We start from the raw sequence: 19,168 nt of genomic DNA on the forward strand, positions 1-19,168 counted from the left end.
TCTTTGGTTCTTCCTAGAACACAATTTCAGACGTACCCAGTCTGGCATGTCCCACTGGCTCTTAAATCCTGGTCATACTCTGACGTTGAAGCCTAAATCAGTATTGGTGCAGGGTTTTGGAGCTGGGGCCATCCCACAAAGTAGTATAGAGTACTGAAGACTTGATCTGATGTTTGCTATTTTTCGGTTTTTATCCCCCAACTAACAATACAATCAAAGTTCAAAACATCACCATAAAAATTAAATTCTGTTGTTGTGGACAGTTTTTTTTTCCCCCCTCTAGACAGTCAACCATCACAAAAAACCTCTGAGGCCATCCTCCAGACAAATGCTGACGGTTGTGCTGAAACACATGAGCAAACAGAGATGAGTTGATTGTTTCCTTACTACAGCCACATCATTAAGAGCTGGCAGGAAGTTAGGTCAGATACGGCCAACACCTGGAAAAATCACAGAGGCATCCAGATACTGCTGTCCGTGGCAGAAAACCAAAGACTGGAACTGAATTTCCTCGACACCACAACAGTGAACAGTTGGATAAGGAGAGAGCAGTTTTCATTACGCTTGTGAGTGCATCATTGGGAAGCTTGTCGGTCAGGATGTGGCAACAATGTAGCATCAAGATAGAGATGAAAATTCATGTCTCCAGAGCTCTCCTATCTGCACAATTACCTTAATGTGTCCCAGATTAGAACTCATCATTGATGTTCCCATTAGTTACTGGACTTATTCCACCAGTGCCACCAAAGTGCCACGCTCCAAGTTAAATAGCAGTGTCAAATCTCCAGCAGCAAGCCCTGGAATGTGTTCAGCCTTCAGAGGCTGAGGCCAATCTAATCAAACGGCAGCACTTTGGGGAAATGGTTTGTCAATAGAATGGATGGAAAGTTAATTCTACAGCTTTTATGGTAATCTACAGCGGGTAAATGAACAGAGTGCTAGAACAAAATACCACAACTCCAACAAATACTTACTGAGGAATTACATGTGCCAGTCATTTTTCTCAGTGATACTGTGCCTAAAAACAGGATAATGCAAGCCTCTGCCTTCAAAGAAATTGCAGTATAGAAGAGGCCTTTTATAGAAAGTATAGAAGAAAGAGTATTTATGAACTTTGAGGTTAAGAAACGTAACTGAAAACTTGCTTATGTCTCAACGCAAATGATTTAAATTTCCAAGCTTCGTTTCCTCATCAATGTAGTAAATAATAGACACACTCTGCAGTGATAGAAAAGAGAAATTTGTTTGCTGTGTGGATTAAAAATAAAATCAGGTTATGTGAGCTCCAAATGAATCGATCTTTTAATGTAAATATTAAATTGTAAAGCTAAAACAAGAAAGTATAAGAGAATATATTTATGATCTACAATGCCGAAGAATGTCTTTTAAGCATAACTCAAAAAAGCACAAACCATAATATAAAAAAGTGATGGATGAGAATTACATTCAATTAGGATTTCAATTTAAGAAGGGCCATCAGAGAAAAGTTGACAGATGACTGAATGAGAAAAGGCATTGGCAACATCTAACACCATCAAGGTACAAATGTCTGGAATTTACTAGAAATTTCCACAAAATAACAAGAAAAATACAGAAAACTCAATAGAAAATGGACAGAGTATGTGAACAAGCTACTCACAGAAGAAACCCAAATGGCAATGAGTATAGGAAAGAAATACTCAAACTTATATGTAATTAGAGAAAAGCAAATTAAAACAACAAAATACCACTTCAAATGGATCATGTCAGCAAAAATTAGAAAATTGGGTAATGCTACATGTAGGAGGATATGAGGGAAAACAGGGCTCTCATGTGCTTTTGGGGGATATAAGATTTGCGGATATAAGCATAGTTGTACACAATGACTCAGCAATCCTACTCCCAGGTATATGTCTGAGAAATTCTCACACTGACCAAAAATGGGAACATTTACTTCTACATTGTTGCTGATAGTGGGATTGGAAGTGGTCTATGGGGGAAAAAAGGTCAATGCACACTATGAAATAGCGCACAACTATTAGAATCTGTTAGAATACTACATGCATTGTATTGGTTATTAGGATACTATATACATCAACAGGGAGCAATCTTGAAGACGTAGGGCTGAGTACAAAATATATGTGTAGCCCAATACCTTTAAAGTAAACCCACATGAAACAACAGTACATAATTTATAACAACATACAAAATTCAAGAACACAAATTATGGTGGTTAAATAACCATTCTAGTCACCTTTGTATCTGTATGACTGAGCATACTGGTTGGTGTCCAATAAACATTTTCTGAGTAAATCAGTGATTCAATACAGAAAACAAAGGATAGGGAAAATTGAAAGAGATGTCAAACCTTACAGTAAAGACAATAATAGAGGTCATTGGCAAAAATAATCTGTGTCTTAAATTAGGAAACAACTCCAGTTGATGGACAAACTCAGTGACTTCAAGTTGATACCTTTTGACTTTGAAGGACTAATAAGGAGCTGGTAGGAAATCCAGGTCTAGAACTCAGGAAGTAGTCAGATTTGGGTCTCAGCTTAATGAAGATAATGTTAGAGTTGAAAGGAAGAGAAATAAAGTAGTAGGTAGAGGGGCAAGGGGATAAGAACATGCAGACATATTATTAAAATAGTACAAGGCAGGGGAGGATGGTGGGTGTGTGAAAGGAAGAAAACACTGGTCAGTAGAGAGGGAAAAATTATTTAATAGTATCTGTGAAGGGGGGTGATGGGGGATGGTATGAAAAGGATACAGTAGTAACTGAGGTTTATGGAGAGTAAGAGAAGTTCAATTAAATCTCAGTTTTGGGAAAAATCCCAAAATAAGCCAAGCTATTTGTTTCAAACTACTTGTCCTATTATTTGCTTTAACTATTGAGGAGCAAATTTAAAATTGATAAATTTGGGGAGAAAAAGGGGGCAGAGGAAAGAGAGGGAGAGGGAGCATGCACAAGCAGAAAGGTCAGAAATCAAACTAAAAATAAAAATAAAAGTCTCTATTCCCAAATCCATAAACTGAATTATCTAGAGGAGACTTCTGAGGCCTGATAAATCCCTAAACAACTTTAATTTAAAAAATCCTGAGAACCGCTGTTCTTAAGTTATTCCCTTGATTCCAATCTGCTATCAGCCAGAATCAGAAAGGTACCCAAGATAAGAATAAATTTAAGATTTACTATTAATGAGCCCAAATCTCCTGTTCTAGATCCACAGGGTGCAACAAATGTTTCTCTCAAAGGAGTAAAACCGAAAAAAATAAAAAAGAAAAGAAAAAGAAAGAAAGAAACTCTTCCACCTTGTGTGCTTGTAGGAAAGCCCAGGCTTCTAAAAGTCTCAGTGCAGTTCCTGGCTTTTCTCCCAGGCAGGTTTATGCTGCATGACTCACTGGCCATGTTTAAGAACTGCACCTATCTGACATTTGGAGGTGATGCCTGCTAAATAGTCCTAACATAATTTCTGCTGATTGAAGAATTTTATTAAAGTAGTCGTGTTTTTTTTTTTTTTTTTCATTTTCCTTTTTAGCTAGAGCATGGGGCTTCAGGTTAGGAACTCAAACTGCGTAAGTACCATATGAATCCCAGCTCAGACACTTATCAGATGTATGACCATGACAGATATTCACTAATTTACCTTTGCCTCAGTTTTCTCATCTGTAAAATGGAAACAATAATGTTATCTACATTGTGGGGTTGGTGGGGGCTGGAGAAATGATGCGCATGAAGCAGTTACACTAGTGCCAGATAGAGGGAACATCAAATAAGTGTCATTTACTTCTGACAGCAAGAGGAAGGCATAAAGAAACCCATGATTGAAGAAATCCGTCTTCCTACTTAGTGGGGGCAGGATCAGATAAAAGCTCCTGGAAGTCAGGAGATAAAAAGAGAGGAAACATCACAATAATTTAGCCACACACACACAGAAGGAATGAAGGAAAGGAATGTTTTCCTGGGATGTTACCTGGAAAGAATATAGAGTGCTGAGGAACTGACCTGATATGGGGGTGGGGGGTGAACAGATTGCTAACTCAAATTCAAAAGTGTGAGAAGGAGAAGGAGAATTTAATGTCAGAAGTACGGCGATCAGGAAGAGGATAAAATCTTTATTTTTATTTAGGGAATGCATTGATGGCAAGATATCCTCTCATAATCAAACAGAAAAGTTAATGTTTATCCTAAATTCTTGTACATAGATGCATTTATGGAATTTTATGAATTATCACCAAATAATGGAAAAAAATATGAAATATCATATATATCAGTTCCTGTCTACATAAGAGAACTTTGCCAGTAACTGTTTTAGAACTTGTGCTAGATTTATAATGGGCTATGAAGACCAACTACTCTTGCCCCAAATTCCAGTACTTAGTCTGTATAAGGAAACAAGATGTCTTACCAAAGAATGTTCCTGATATCAGGTAAACAAAAGCTATAATATGGGTTTTAATATAGCTAAAACATGACCATCAATGGGTTTTTGGCCCTCTAATGGGTCACATTTCTCAAGCACTGGGAGATCTTGGACTTGAATTGAAAAGAAGAAGATGAGCAGTAGAACACTCGCTCTTCGAATCACAACTGTCATGCTCAGTACTGTAAATTACCAGCATCCTCGAGGGCAGGGAATTAGTGAGGGTGATATTGTAGTTAGAAAAATGTTTCCTTCCCTTCTTATGAACATAGACTCAATTGTTTCTGAGAATTTGATTGGTCTTTGAAATGAATGCAGATGTGTGCGTGTAATATGCTTTGTGTGTGTTCCTCACTGAACATCAGGGAATACAGGAGACAAAGCTGGACATCAAGCCCACAGAGGCCAAAGTGAGAAAGTGCACTTGGAAAGGTCAAGCCCTACTGGACTCTTGTCTCATTGCACAGTTACCAATGCCATCTTTGGGAAACTTCTTCCTGAGGTATATGGAGGCCTATGGATTAGCCAGGTGGAGAGCGGAAACTGATCATAGGACAAAATCCCGTATGTAGAGGGTGGGGTTCTCATAAAGGGGAGTGGAAAGGGACACTGTGAAGGCTGATGATGGAGACTTTCTCAGAAAAAAGAAAGGGCAGACCTTACAACCAAGGTCAAGATTAGGAAGTGAGGGACATCCATATCCATGTGAGAATTTCCTGTAGATGGTTTAAATTAAAGGTTCTTTTTTTAAGAGCAGTTATATTTAGTATTAAGCTTTTAAATGATTCTCCTATATTATATTCTCTTCAGTTATATCAACCTTTATTGAATCAATTTTATTCCTAAGCCTCTGTGATTATATTATGAGAAATTTATGAAAGGCCAGTAAAGAGAACAGAGGAGTAGCCTGAACAAGATCACTCATCCAAAGAGGCAAGCACAGAAGTAGCTCAGCCCAGGGATATAGTGATTCCAGAGGGCCAGGTGGTGGTCTGCAGCAGTAGGGTGAATGGGATCCCAGGAAGCTGGGAAACTCCAATAGGTGCATGGTTATCTTGGAAAAGTGTTGCCATAGATGACAACTCAGGAACAGAAGTGAAATGACTGCTGTTTTTCCAAAACATATGCAGGGAGATGGCTTTTGATCATATACAAGGTTGGATAATTAAGTTCACAAACTCATCCTAAAAAAAGTGCTACCTACCTCATTGCTGAATATCACTATGGTCACCTTTGAAGTACTCACCCTCCACCCCGGGAAGCTATGCACCTTCGCCAGCGCCCAGTCCACCCTTCAAATCAATTTTGGAACTTTTTTTCTGGAATGGCCATCAGAGCTGTCGTCATATTAACCGTGATGTCCTGAATGTCATCAAAATGTCTTCTTTTCAATATTTCTTTTATCTTTGCATGAAGAAAAAAGTCATTGGGGGCCAGATCAGGTGAGTAGGGAGGGTGTTCCAATACAGTTACTTGTTTCCTGGCTAAAAACTCCCTCACAGACAGTGCCGTGTGAGCTGGTGCATTGTTGTGATGCAAGAGCCATGCATTGTTGGTGAAAAGTTCAGGTCGTCTAACTTTTTCATGCAGCCTTTTCAGCACTTCCAAATAGTAAACTTGGTTAACTGTTTGTCCAATTGGTTCAAACTCATAATATCAAAAAAGGTTAGCAACATGGTTGCAACAAGTTCGTGAACTTAATTGTCCAACCCCGTAAGTTAAGTGGAAAAATAGGGAGGTTAATACTTGATTAATGTAAGAAAGTAACTATAATATATATCCATTATTTCTCTCGTACTACAACATACACTTGGACGTTCTTGAATAATACATTCCAAAGCTTTTGTGATTTTCCCAATTTAAAAATGCTTCCACAGCAAATTAGAAGTAGAGCAATAATAGATTGTTTTTTACTTGGAATTTTAATGAGTGAAACTGGTACTAATAGTTTCAAAAACAGGGACATGGATTTTAACTCAATATTAGAAAAAAAACTTTTGAACTGTCAAAATGTTCGAAATTATTTGAATCGCCTTGAAACATAGCAAGCGGCCCATCCCTGAAAGTATTAGCCTGGATTTTTATGACAACTCGGCAGGAAGTGGTCAACAAGCATAAAATTCTAGGAAGGGAGGAGATGGCAGAAAGGGGGGACAGAGAGATGGAACACAGTGCAAGGAGTCCCCGTAGTATATTCCTATATTTAAAAACAAAACATCTTAAATATTAAATAGCCACATTATGATTATTTGTTCCATGTAACGTAAGAATTCAGTTGTTGAGCTAGAAATAAACTTAAGGTAAATATACATTTGTCTCTTTAAGGCAGGATTAGACTATAACTGATGTCAATTGTTTTCCTTCCTAAGAATTTTCTATGCTCATCTTTTCAGCAAGACACACTAGGTTAACAGACCACTGATGTATATTTGAAAAAAAGAAAATAATTATACGCCATCAGCATATTTCAAACCTTTAAGTTTCTGTTTGCATTTGTAGAGGTAAGTGTAACTCCCATATACGGAGAATGCCAATTGAATTAATGATTCTGAAATCATATACGCTATTGCCATATTACAATTTGAGTAAGACAAAATTCAAAGCAGTTTAGGTAACATAAAATACTGAATAATCATGAAAATTAGTGGATTGTGAAATGAATGACCACCTACCGTCACCGATGAAGCTGGCCCAAGACTCGCAGTTTATTAAAGAAGGCATAAAGTATATGAGAGTGAAAGAATTTACAATGCCTGAAGCTCAAAATACGCCCACTCAATTGTTTTCTGGATGCTGTTTGCAAACGATTACAACAGATCATTATCTGTTTTACTGGTCATTTGAGTTTTTGCATCAAATAAATCCCTACATTCCTTCATGCCCAGCTTTCCCCTTTCATCATTTAAATCATGCAGCTTGAATTTGGGCTGACTCATAATCTGAAGCTCCTGGACATTTAAATCTTATCACTGATGTCATGTTAGGTTTCCAGACAGTTGGCTAAATGAATTCTATGCACCTCATTCTCCACCTCCCCAACTGAATCAGAGTGGTATCCATGGAAAAGAATCTCGTGCACCATACTGTGCCTATTTTCCAAATCATACTAAACTTAAAAGCAACTATTTAGTTATATACTATGATTTGGATCACAGACTATATGAAAATATTCTTCTACTCTGTGTCCCAAATCTAGGGCACCATGCCAACATGATAAATACGGAATGAAAGAAAGAACACCTGCTCCTTATCACATCAGGACTACATTTTTAGAGGTTCGTTGTCTCAGTAAGATTGCTTTCAGCTATGTAAGCAACAGAATGCTCATCCAAGAGTATTGAACAAAGAGTGTATTTAATTATCTTATGCAAAAGAAACCTTGGGACAGGTAGAAAGAGGTCATAAGTGATGGCTTAACATAACAGAGTGCAGGATTGGTTTCTTTCCTATTCTCTTCCCCGCGTGTGTCGGCAGAAGCTTCTAGCATCACATCTTCACAGCAGCGATCAAAGTGGCAAGGAATGAGAGAGTGGCAAAAAGGGGTTTCCTTCTTGCTTGCTTCCCTTTTAAGAGGAAGGGCACCCCAGCTGGTATCTTCCTATATTTCATCAGCCAGAACTGGGTCCATGACCGCCCACACGGCATGACACTGGGAAAGCATCTGCCCTTTTCAGCCGCCAGTTAGAAAGGCAAAAAGGAAAGGAGAATGGCTGGTGTGGTGCAACCAACTACCACACATAACTGTTTTCATTGTTAGAGGAGCCAGCAGTGTCAAAGCCTTGAATTAGCCTACTAGATGTCAATGGTAAGTTCTGCATTGCTGTTTTACTTATATAGAGGAAAGAAAAGGGGATAAGATTTTTCTTATAAATCTGAGAATCTAGTGGACTATGGGGTCCAGGAAATGGGATCATTTATCAGAGTTTTTATAGCTTTTTATATTAAAAAAAAATTACTAGGGATAAACCCTGTTAGAAAATAACCTTTAATGGAGCACCAAGCACTATAAAAGGTAGACATGAAACTAAAAGCCAAAAAGAAAAACGCCATTCATCAAAATATAACTCAAATCAACCTGCATAGGACATAGTGGGTAGAGGCAAAAGAGGGGCCAGAGGGGGAAAGGATACTTCATGGTCACCTATCAGGGCAAAACAACAGTAGAAAGAAACTCGTCCTCTGAGAGAAAAGGGGAAGCACAGAGCATAGAGGGCTGTGGGAGATCAATCATGGGCTAGGTCATTTCAGTGTCAGGCCCACACATAAGAAAGAAGCAGATATACATGTCAACTACAAGGCAAACTGGACGGGAAACTTCCATATGCAGCGATTCCTTTTATTTTTGGTAGAGAGATAATTCCCCAGTGCTACTACAAAGAACAGCAGCCTGTCTAGTTATCTTCCTACATGCAGAGACAGTTGAGGATCCCACGAGCCAGCCCCACAATTCCTGCCCCTTGGTGTTCGTGTTCTGTATAATCTCCTCCTAGAGTGTGGGTAGAACTGATAACTTGCTTCTAGTCAACAGAAAACGGCAAAGGTGAAGGGATTTTGCAGAAGTAATTAGATCTCACATGGGTTGATTCTGAGTTAATGAAACGAGAGATGATCCAGGCAGGTCCTGACTTAATCAGATGAAAGCCATAGGAATTTTCCCTGAGATGACAAACTCTCCTGTGGGCTTCATAAAATAATGGCTTTGGTGAAGAAGGACTCCTTGCAGTATAGCCAATCTGGTAACAAAAAGTGGGGGCTCTCCATCGTACAGCCACAAGGAAATCAAATCTGTCAAAAACCTGAATGAGCATGAAGGGAATTCCTCCCCTGTGAGGCCTCCAGGTGAAAACACAACCCAGCCAATACCTTGATTACAGCTTTGGAAGGTCCTGGGCAGAGAATCAGCTAAGCTGTGCCCAGACATCTGACCCGTGGAAACCGCGAGATTGAAAAAATATGTTATTTGATGCTGCTAAGTCTGTATAATTTCTTATACAGCAATAAAACGCTAATACATTATGTTTACTCCTCTGGTATCTCCTTTCTATTATTAACATTCTATTTTCCCACTGCAGGTCTTTGAGTTAACAGCAAATACTCCGTTTCCCCCAAAACAAACAGGTCATTATTTTAATAGTCAAAATAAATCTGGAATGCAGATAGTTGTGGAAGGTAATAGGGAGAAGGGAGCCTGAGTGAGAAACAATAGCTAGTATTTATTGAGCATTTACTATTAATATGTGTTATAAGCATTTACACTGTGCCTTTCTCTTCACATACATATTTGAACTCACATAAGGCAAGTAAGTAGTATTGGCTCCATTTAACAGATAACTGTATTTATAGAAACTGAGGTATACAGAGTTTGAGAAACTTGTCTAAGTTTACTCAACTAACAATTTGTGAAGTTAATTTGTTCGAGTTTAGGCATTATGGCCCAGAGCCTGTATTCTTAGTCACTAAGACGTATTCCTTCTCAGTAGGAAAAGATGGTCATGCTTTAGCCACATCTAAGAAGATAAAGACATCAGTCAATAAATACCTACTTATATGTGGATCACTGATAAATTATTGTCAGGAATATTCCTCCATAGTCATTTTGCCCTGATGGGCCTTTCTAGAACTGACTTCGTTACTTCCCACCTCTATGGCATCTTGTCTAGAACCCCATATCCATCGAACTCTGTGAGACAAGCAGTAAGAATATGCTTTAAAACACCGCATTTTCAAAAGCTGCAAAATGTGCAAACTGCAGTCTACATGTGCATCTGAGGCTAGCCAGGGAGGTGACATGCTATACTGGGAAAAGAACTGGATAGGGATACAGATAAACTAGTTGAATGTTGGTAAATAAACCGACTCTAATCGCTTTGGATTGCCGCTGTGTAATCTGTAAAATGAAGTTAGTAATATCACGTCACAAACCTGTTATGAGCATCAAATGAAAAAAAGAAAGGTATGGGAACAAGTTTAAGAGAAGCATAAACTGTAAAATTCTGCAAAAACGGATGTGGTTAGCCTATTGTCAGAGGAGTGAGCACAGAACATTTTTGTCTCTGTATTATGCAGAATAATTCTGGAGGCATAAAAGTTGGAGACCCCTAGGAAAGCTTCTTAGCATACAATTTTTATATTTAAAATTCACTCGAGAAATAAAGAAACAATACTACTCTCTTCTCAAGATGAGACATGGCTTTGTTCTGGTCAGAGTACAGATACAATATATAAGCACCATATATTTGGTGGTTGGTTCTTTGGGACAGCACAGACATTTTTGTTTGTTTGTTTGTTTTGACCTGTTAGATCTCCATATGTTTAAATGGTGAAAAGAAAAATTATATTTTGAGGTGACTGTAACTACTCTTTCTATTTTCTGAGATTGCATGTGTATATCTATTTAACCCTTAGAAAGAGGGGGTGAAATGAAGGGATCCTTGGTGTATCATGAGAGCCTTTCCTAAAAGGCAACATTTATTTTCAAGTGTTTAGATTGCTGAGACAAGGATTTCTCTCCAACGTACAATTCATCATCCTTCTTACTCACTGTAAAATCAATCTGTTCTGTTTGTATGACATAAACAACAAGTCATTTCTCAGGAATGAGGCAGACCATATGTGAAGGTGTTTTGGAAAAGCACAATGGGGAATACGCCAATCAAAGTAGCATCTGCATTTTATTTCAATGTCAAATCACACGTGTGTTATAAAAAGAAAAGTGTATCATTTTATTAAAGAATAACTTTCCTGTTGTGATGTTTATAGTTAACTCATACCTTCCCCAAGCAACAAATTCAGGTCAGCCTCATAAATTACTGGCTGAGAACACACAAAGATCTCATTCTGTGTGGCCAGTAACGTGTGCATTTTGCAAACATCTTGGCACCTGCCCCCTCCCTACCCACATGGCAGGAGGAAACATATTAATCCATTTATGCATTTTCCCAAGAATAAACACTTTCTCATCAATGTATTGATAAATATCAAAGCAGCATGCAGTTGATACAAACAAGAAACTATAAAATGACCAGTTGAGTTCTAGGAAGAATTTATTTTTTATAATTGGGACTGGATTGAGATGGAAAGGAAGTGGGTTCTAGTCCCATTTCCATTATGTATTAGCTGTATGACCTAAGGCAAGTCACTTAATTTCTATAGGTCTCAGTTTTATGCTTGTATAAACCGACAGGGCTGAACTAAATAGTCCCCAAGATCCCTTCCTGCTCTAAAAGTGTGTGATTCTCTGGTCGCTTACCCACCTAGTTGTATTTGAATAGTAATGGAAACATTTTAAGATTGTCTTGTTACTGAATCTTCTCCCCAGTTGGAAGTTAGATACCTCTGAAAACTATGTTAACTTCTTTAAACCAATGGAGTGATATCTACTGTCTTGAAGCAGACATTAGCACTACTTCCAGAGGAATTTAACACATAATCTGGCTAACTTCTTCAGAGAAATCACTGTGCAATGATTAAGATACTGCATTAGGAAGCAGGGAACCCAATTCACTCCACAGGCAATGAGATTCTATAGCTCTGTTTACCCAGGCAGATGAGTGGCTATTTATGTAATTAACTAAATGGACATTGTAAACTTTCTCACTGAAGTTTTCTCCCTCATAGGAAAATAAATAAAATTAAAATTTCCCAGCGGACAATATCTTTTCATGTGAAATCCACGTTCTCATGTATGCATGCAATTTTATCTATATAGATTCTCATTGATGGGAATTTTAGGTAGTCTCTCTGATACATTTTGTTTTTGTTTTTTGTTTTCCTTTTTATGAAACAGAATACATATGTGTCACCTAAAAAGCATCAATGAGACTCCTATATTTATTTGTTTCAAAAGACTATAAATGAGAAATATGAACAAGATGAGGGAGAGGGAGTAGGGATGATAAAAGGACAGCCATTGCCACGGGGAGTATCAACCTTAAATCATTCCAGCATAAGACTATGGAGAGGAGAAAGAATTTCTACTGCCAAGCAAAAAAATTCAAAATCCTGGGCAAGGGCTTTGGGTGGCCAGGTTCAGATCCCGTGCCCAGCCCTGAACCAATCATAGCAGTCATAGAAACATAATACACATAACAGCCCAACCCGTTGGAGTATATAGGTTCCTATGTACATGTAGGTGGGGGGTGGTCTTTTATCAGAAAAGTGGATGAGCGAAAGAACTCTTTGGAAGAAACATGCTCAATAGGTGGAAACAATAGCCAACATAAACACCTTGTCCAGGACATCTAAAGTTAAGTTTTATATCTTTGAATTTTTTTTCTCTCTAGATCTTCCTTCTGGAAATGTCAATATTCTTATTTTACCTTCATTTTTCATGTATTAATGTAATAAATATTTAGTAAGTGTTTGCAATTTATCAATCATTGTGGATAGGCCCAAAAGACTGACTTAATCTCTAGTCCTATAAAATGTATTAAATTTATGTCTAATGAGGGAGGGAGACTATTGCACAGCTAATCACCATGTATTGAGTGGCACAAAGAAAATGTAAAGGGTATAATGGGAGCACACAGCAGGCGGAGCCAAACACTACGCAGCCAAAAGAGTGACGATGAAAATGAAGCCTCTACTACAACAGCAGTGAGGCGTACCTTGAACAGCTCACGTTATTCAAAATATGAGCAAAAGATAGTCATCCTAGCATACTACCATATATCTCAAAGAAAAAATGTAAACATCCTATGGCTCAGAAAAGATGGCCATGACGCCAACCCCAGCAGGAACAGCCAAGCGGACTCTGGCCTAGCACCACCTGACAGTGCTGGCCGCAGGCCGGCGAGGGCAAGAGGTTATAGAGCACTGTTCTCTTTTGCACACTCAGAGGCCACTTAGCTGGGTATCTTTCTGGTAGAAAAATGTTAATAGTTTTAAAATTATATTTTGGAAACATTTCAAAAAATTATTGGCAGCTACAAATGAGATAAACTTACATTTGACCAGCTGAAAATCCTATGTGGTATTTTTTTTTTTAATTGAATGCTGTGATCTACTGAAGTTTAACAATCTACCAAATTTTCCATAATCAGCATGTTCAAATGAAGCATGGATGGGGGGAAGGGAAGGGGTTGAAATACAATAAGAGAAAGAAAACGCATACATTTAAGCTGGCTGCTCTGGAGCACATACTTCAGACACGACATCATGTGTATCTTTGAAGCTGGGTAGTACAGTATTCTGTGTTAAAAGCATTTTATGGGGATTTGGAAAGGATTTAGGTAAAGGCTGCCCCAATAAACGATTTACCAGCTCTAATAAAACATCAAGGAAATTGTTCAGATTGTATGGCAGATCATTTAAAATACAAGTTTATAGCGGTCTCAGCAGCCCCCATATCCTCAAATCTAGTTTAAAAAGAAATGTTTATAGTGGTTAATTATCCCATATTACTTTTTTTTTAAAATGGTAGCACTCTCAAGAGTAGAGATTGGAAGTAAATAAATAGGTATGACAACCAAGGTGGGGAGGTGAAGAAGAGGGGGGAGGAGAGAAGCTGACTAATCACTCATTCATCCTTTTATTCACTCATTCAATAAATATTTACTGATCACCTATTATAAATCAGGATTCTATAGCTAGGGCCAGAAAACCCAGGCATGAGCACACAAGATGGGTTCCTGCCTACCTACGGCTTTTGTGTAGTGAGAGGAAACAGAAATAAGAAAATTAATGAATAAATATAAAAGATTAATTTAAACTGTAGTAAGTACTTTAAAAGAAACAAACAAGGTGATGATAAAATAAATAACCAGAAGAGGGGTGGGTACTACCTTATGTAGAATAGTTAGGAAGATTCTCTCGAGAAGTAAACACAATGCTGAGATCTGCCATATGTGCAGCCAACCATACTAATAGAACTGAGAGAATATTCCAGACAAAGGAGGAATCAAGTGTGAAGCCCTGATGTGATAAAGGTTGGCGTGCGTGAAGAATAGAAAATCAGATGAGGAGAGTGAAAAATAATTCTAAGGTGACATATGCTTTCTATTTTCACCTTTGGAAAATACATTTTCCTCAAAATGTATTATTATCAATGTTAATAATATTGGTTGCCTTTATTAAAAATCTACATCTTCCAGTCACTGTATAGGCTATCTTATATACACTATCTCTCAGCTTTCACAATAATCATAAAATCCATGATACAGGTGTTATTATTCTAGTTTGATACAGGACAAAACTCTTTCAGTGAGTTTAAGGAAATTGTTCAAGGTTACAGAACACTGGCAAAACTAGAATTCATACTTAGGTCTATCTACAAAGCCTACAGTCTTTCATTTATTTTAGCTTGTTTGTTTTGTTTGACAAGTGTTTGTTGAACCCTATGCTAGAAGCCTTGCACACAGAAATGAATGAAGCAAAATGTGATAGGTTATGTTGCCAAAGATGGCCAGACAATATATTTCATCCCACGTGCTCTTTCGCAAAGTCACCTTTCTACTCTGGCATCAAGAGATGGTCTATTGCTCCTGTGTCTGTCCTTGTGACTTTTTTTGACCAACAGAATAGGGTGGAAGTTGCTGTGTAACTCTTAAAGCTTGGCCTTAAGATATCTGCTGTTCCCACATTCTCTGCTGGGAAGGATGCTACTTGGAACCCAGGCATCATGCTGTGAGGAAGCCAAAGCATCAGTGGAGAAAGGCCCAGGTGGAAAAGTGAGGATCTCAGTTGAGAGCAAAAATCGAGGCCCCAGATACATGGTCTCAATTAAGGTATCCCAGCCAGCCCCCAGCTAAGGGCACCACCTCAGCTGACGCCTCAAACATGGTGAAACAGAGACAAGCTTTCCATGAAGTGTCCTGAATTCCCAACCCACAAAATTGTGAGCAATTGAGATGGTTGTTTCAAGCCAATAAGCCCTCAGCAATAGAAAACCAAAACACATGAGGAACATAGTGAAGAAGACAAGCATATAAATATCTTCAAAATAATGTGAGTGTCATGAAAGAAAAACAGAGAAACATCTCTGTCTGTGTAGAGCAAGGTTGAGCAGACTTTTGTGGTAAAGAGCTAGACAGTAAATATTCTAGGCTTTCTGGGTCATATTGTCTTTGCCTTAACTACTCAATTCTGCCATTGTGGGGGAAAACAGCCAAAGACAGTATGTAACCAGCATGTCTGAGTTCCAATTAAACTCATTACTAACACAGATGGAGGATGGAATTTGGTCTGGGAGCTGTACTTGCCAGACTCTTGTCTGGACTTCAAGCATGAGGAAAAGCTCACTAAAAGAGTAATGCCTCAGAGTGGCACCTTAAAGGACCTATCAGAAACTAAAGCTCTGAGATTCTTGGAAAATCTTCAGCCTTTTAATTCTATTTGTAAAATAGTAACGACATTGTGAAATTGCATACACTGGACTCTGAAAGGTCATCCAAACAGAAGTAGGCAAACAGAGAGCTGAGTCATCAGAGAAACCCTAGAGAGGCAACAGGGACAAATGGAGAAGCTAGGAGACTGACAGCTTAATTGAGCTGCTTCTCCAGTCCAGCTGAACTTCACACAGGGAAGAAGAACTCAGCACATGACTGAACAGAAGTTCTCTCTCTCTCATCTGCGCACCATAGTCAGTACCTGGTATCTGCTCTGGTGCTTATTTTATTGAATGAAATTTAATGTATGCTTGTCATCGTCCCCCGAGAAACTATCACAAACTGAGAGTTTCATGAGAACATGAAGCTTGTCTTTTTCTTACTTGAAAACTGCACTTATTGTATATTTTCTTTCTAGAAGAGGCATGCATATTTCTTGTCTTCTGGGCTCTTTGGCATCTCTTTCTGCCAGATGTTCTGTAAGCACAGGCCTGCATCTCTTGATCCAGAGAACAACTCACCGTTTAGCCTGAAGAGCACTTCAGCTGCTATAGGAAAGCACTGATGAACATATTTAAACTTTTAAATTTCAGTGAAAACCCGTAGGACTTGTAGAAAATGTGACTGGATAAAGAAAAGTTGAGCTGATACCATGTCCTCTCGATGGTGGTTCCAGGATGGAAAGTAAGAGAAAATTCTTTGGGAACCAAATCATGAGGCAGATAAATGTCCAGAGGGAAACCATTCAGGGCATGAGTCTTGAGGTGAGCAGGGAGGTGAGTGATTTGGAACAGATGACTTGAACTAGCTACTTTGTCTCTTCTCCTTTTCTGGGTTACGCCACAGGTCACTCGCTGTTTTTCCTTCCCCAAACTTTGATGAATCCCACCACTGCAAAATCCTGTAATCACTACTTCTGAGAAGCTCCATGGCTTGCTCTTTTGCATATTTTCTCATATCTGTTATATTATGTTTACAGAGACAGATACCTATAAGCACACAATCAGGTAGAGAGAGCAATAACTATAATCTGCATACATCTCAAATGAACTAAGCATGTGTCAAGCCCAACCATCCTTGCAATTCCATCTGTGGACACTGCTGCCCACACCAAGTTGTCACCATTTCACCACTGTAGACTTCTCCCTAAGATTTGGCTCGAACTTTTTTTAAGAACTCTTCTCCATTCTCAAACAAATTTGGCCAACATTTTCTCCATGTGTATGTGGCAATTCATGCATTAAAAAAAAAATCAACTAAAAAAAACCAGTGTTATCACATTAATGTTTTTAAACATCCATATACTTCACTGAACTATGGACATTCCCAAGTCGAGACACATATTGTGTTGCCTGTAATAGGGATGCAATCAATATTTGTTGAATAAGTGAATAGTAAAGAATAGAATGAATAAAGACGTGTTTAATTCAATGCATGTAAGTTTTAAAATAGAAAGACAAGATACAGTTACTCACCAAACCGAAAATCTATGATTTTCCAGTTCCTCCAAATAAGATAGATCGTGTGAATAATCTTCAATTTCTCCTGTTCTCCAAGCAGTTGATTTTTCCTTCACAAAATGATCAGCCAAGCTTTTTCCCTTATCAGTGAAATTAAGTAAGTGAGAGAAAAAAAAAAAGTATTTTAGCAGATAATAGAAAGTTTACCTGGTTATAGTGACATTTTACCCAGAATGACATAGAATCATTTTTAGCTATGGTTTTTGCACCGAAATTATTGCTTTACAGTTCAGATTCCCTCACCAAATCCTCATGTCTATAATTGCAGACTATATCATTTTTACATTTGTATTATCTTACATGAAACAAGCTTCTATAAATGTTGTGAGATTGTTTTGTGTATGTTTTTTTAAGAATCGTGGCCATGGTATTTGTATTAAGTCAAGACTATCAGTTGCTGCTCAACCTCACTAACCATCAGAGAAATGCAAATAAAAACCACAATGAGATACCACCTCACTCCAGTCAAAATGGCTATTATCAATAAATCAACAAACAACAAATGCTGGCGCGGATGTGGAGAAAAGTGCACTGTTGGTGGGACTGCAGATTAGTGCAGCCACTATGGAAAACAGTATGGAGGTATCTCAGGAATCTGAAAATGGAACTACCCTATGATCCAGTAATTCCACTCCTAGGCATCTACCCGGAGAAATCCAAAACTCCAATTCAAAAATCTGTATGCACTCCTATGTTTATTGCAGCACTTTACACAATAGCCAAGATATGGAAACAACCAAAATGCCCATCGGTAGATGACTGGATTAAGAAGCTGTGGTACATTTATACAATGGAGTATTACGCAGCCATAAAGAAGAAAGAAATCTTATCATTTGCAGCAACATGGATGGATCTAGAGAACATTATGTTAAGTGAAATAAGTCAGAAAGAGAAAGACAAGTACCATATGATCTCACTTATATATGGAATCTAAAGAAAAGACTATGTGAATGAACTAATCAGAGTCAGTTTTGGGGACGCAGAGAAAAAACCGAGAGTGGTTAGATGGGTGTGTGGGAGGGGGTTGGGGATAAGGGGAAAGGTGAAGGGATTTGGAAGCAGCTGGTAACCACAAGATGGCCTCAGGGTTTTTCTTTTGAAAATTAATTTGGGGAAGGTATTCTATAATGTTGTAAAGATTTTGTTGGGTATCCGATGGACATGCGTCCTATTTGGGAGACCACCTTAGGGATACTGTGGATACCTGATCATGACATTGTACATCAGAAGCTAAACATTAATGAATGCCAACTATAATTTTATATATATAATGTGATGGTTCAGTGTGAGGTCGGAGGGATAGTGGATGGGGGGAGGGGGGTTCACAGTACACCTGAAACTAATAAATAAATTAATTAATTAAAAAAAAAAAAAAAGAAATCTTGTAACACTGCAAAATGCCAAAACTAATCAATAGATTTAATAAATGGTGAATTTTCAGAAAAAAAAATAAAAAAATAAAAAAAATAAAAAATAAAAAAAAATAAACAATCTCATAAACAACATTGGGCAAAAAAATACATTGAGATATCTGTCTTGTAAGCATGCAAAACAACTTTACTTATTTTTAAGAGATATACATATGCAAAAAATTAAGAAATGCATGGGAGTGATAAATATCAAATAAACATCAAAACCTCTATAGAAAAGGGAGGGGATTGCAGAAGGTACATGAGGAATTTCAACTGGGTTTGTAACGTTTCCTTTGCATAAGCCAGCTGTGAATATAAAACTGTTCATTAGAGTATTCTTTACACATTTTTGTTTGTCTGAAATAATTCCCCAAAAAAAGTACAAATAAACGCAAAAAACATACTGCCTACAATCCAAGAGGAGCTTTAAACTAAAAAAAAAAAAAAAAAAAAAAAAAGACTATCAGTTGCAAATAAAGGATTCTGCAGCTTGAACTAGCTTTCAGCAA

At 37.9% G+C, this 19,168-nt stretch overlaps 1 protein-coding gene across 1 annotated transcript in view; it reads right to left on the reverse strand.

Moving 5' to 3' along the window:
* The window catches only part of LOC308500954 (uncharacterized protein), a gene marked incomplete at both ends in the record, with an annotated part of 309,027 nt that overhangs the window by 131,500 nt on the left and 158,359 nt on the right, over positions 1–19,168 (reverse strand). The window contains one exon of the mRNA XM_081056445.1: positions 17,203–17,327. Coding sequence (XP_080912571.1) covers positions 17,203–17,327 — 125 coding nt within the window. The remainder of the gene's footprint in view (positions 1–17,202; positions 17,328–19,168) is intronic.

The sequence above is a fragment of the Rhinolophus hipposideros genome, assembly GCF_964194185.1.
Source record: "Rhinolophus hipposideros genome assembly, chromosome: 8".
Classification (NCBI taxonomy): domain Eukaryota; kingdom Metazoa; phylum Chordata; class Mammalia; order Chiroptera; family Rhinolophidae; genus Rhinolophus; species Rhinolophus hipposideros.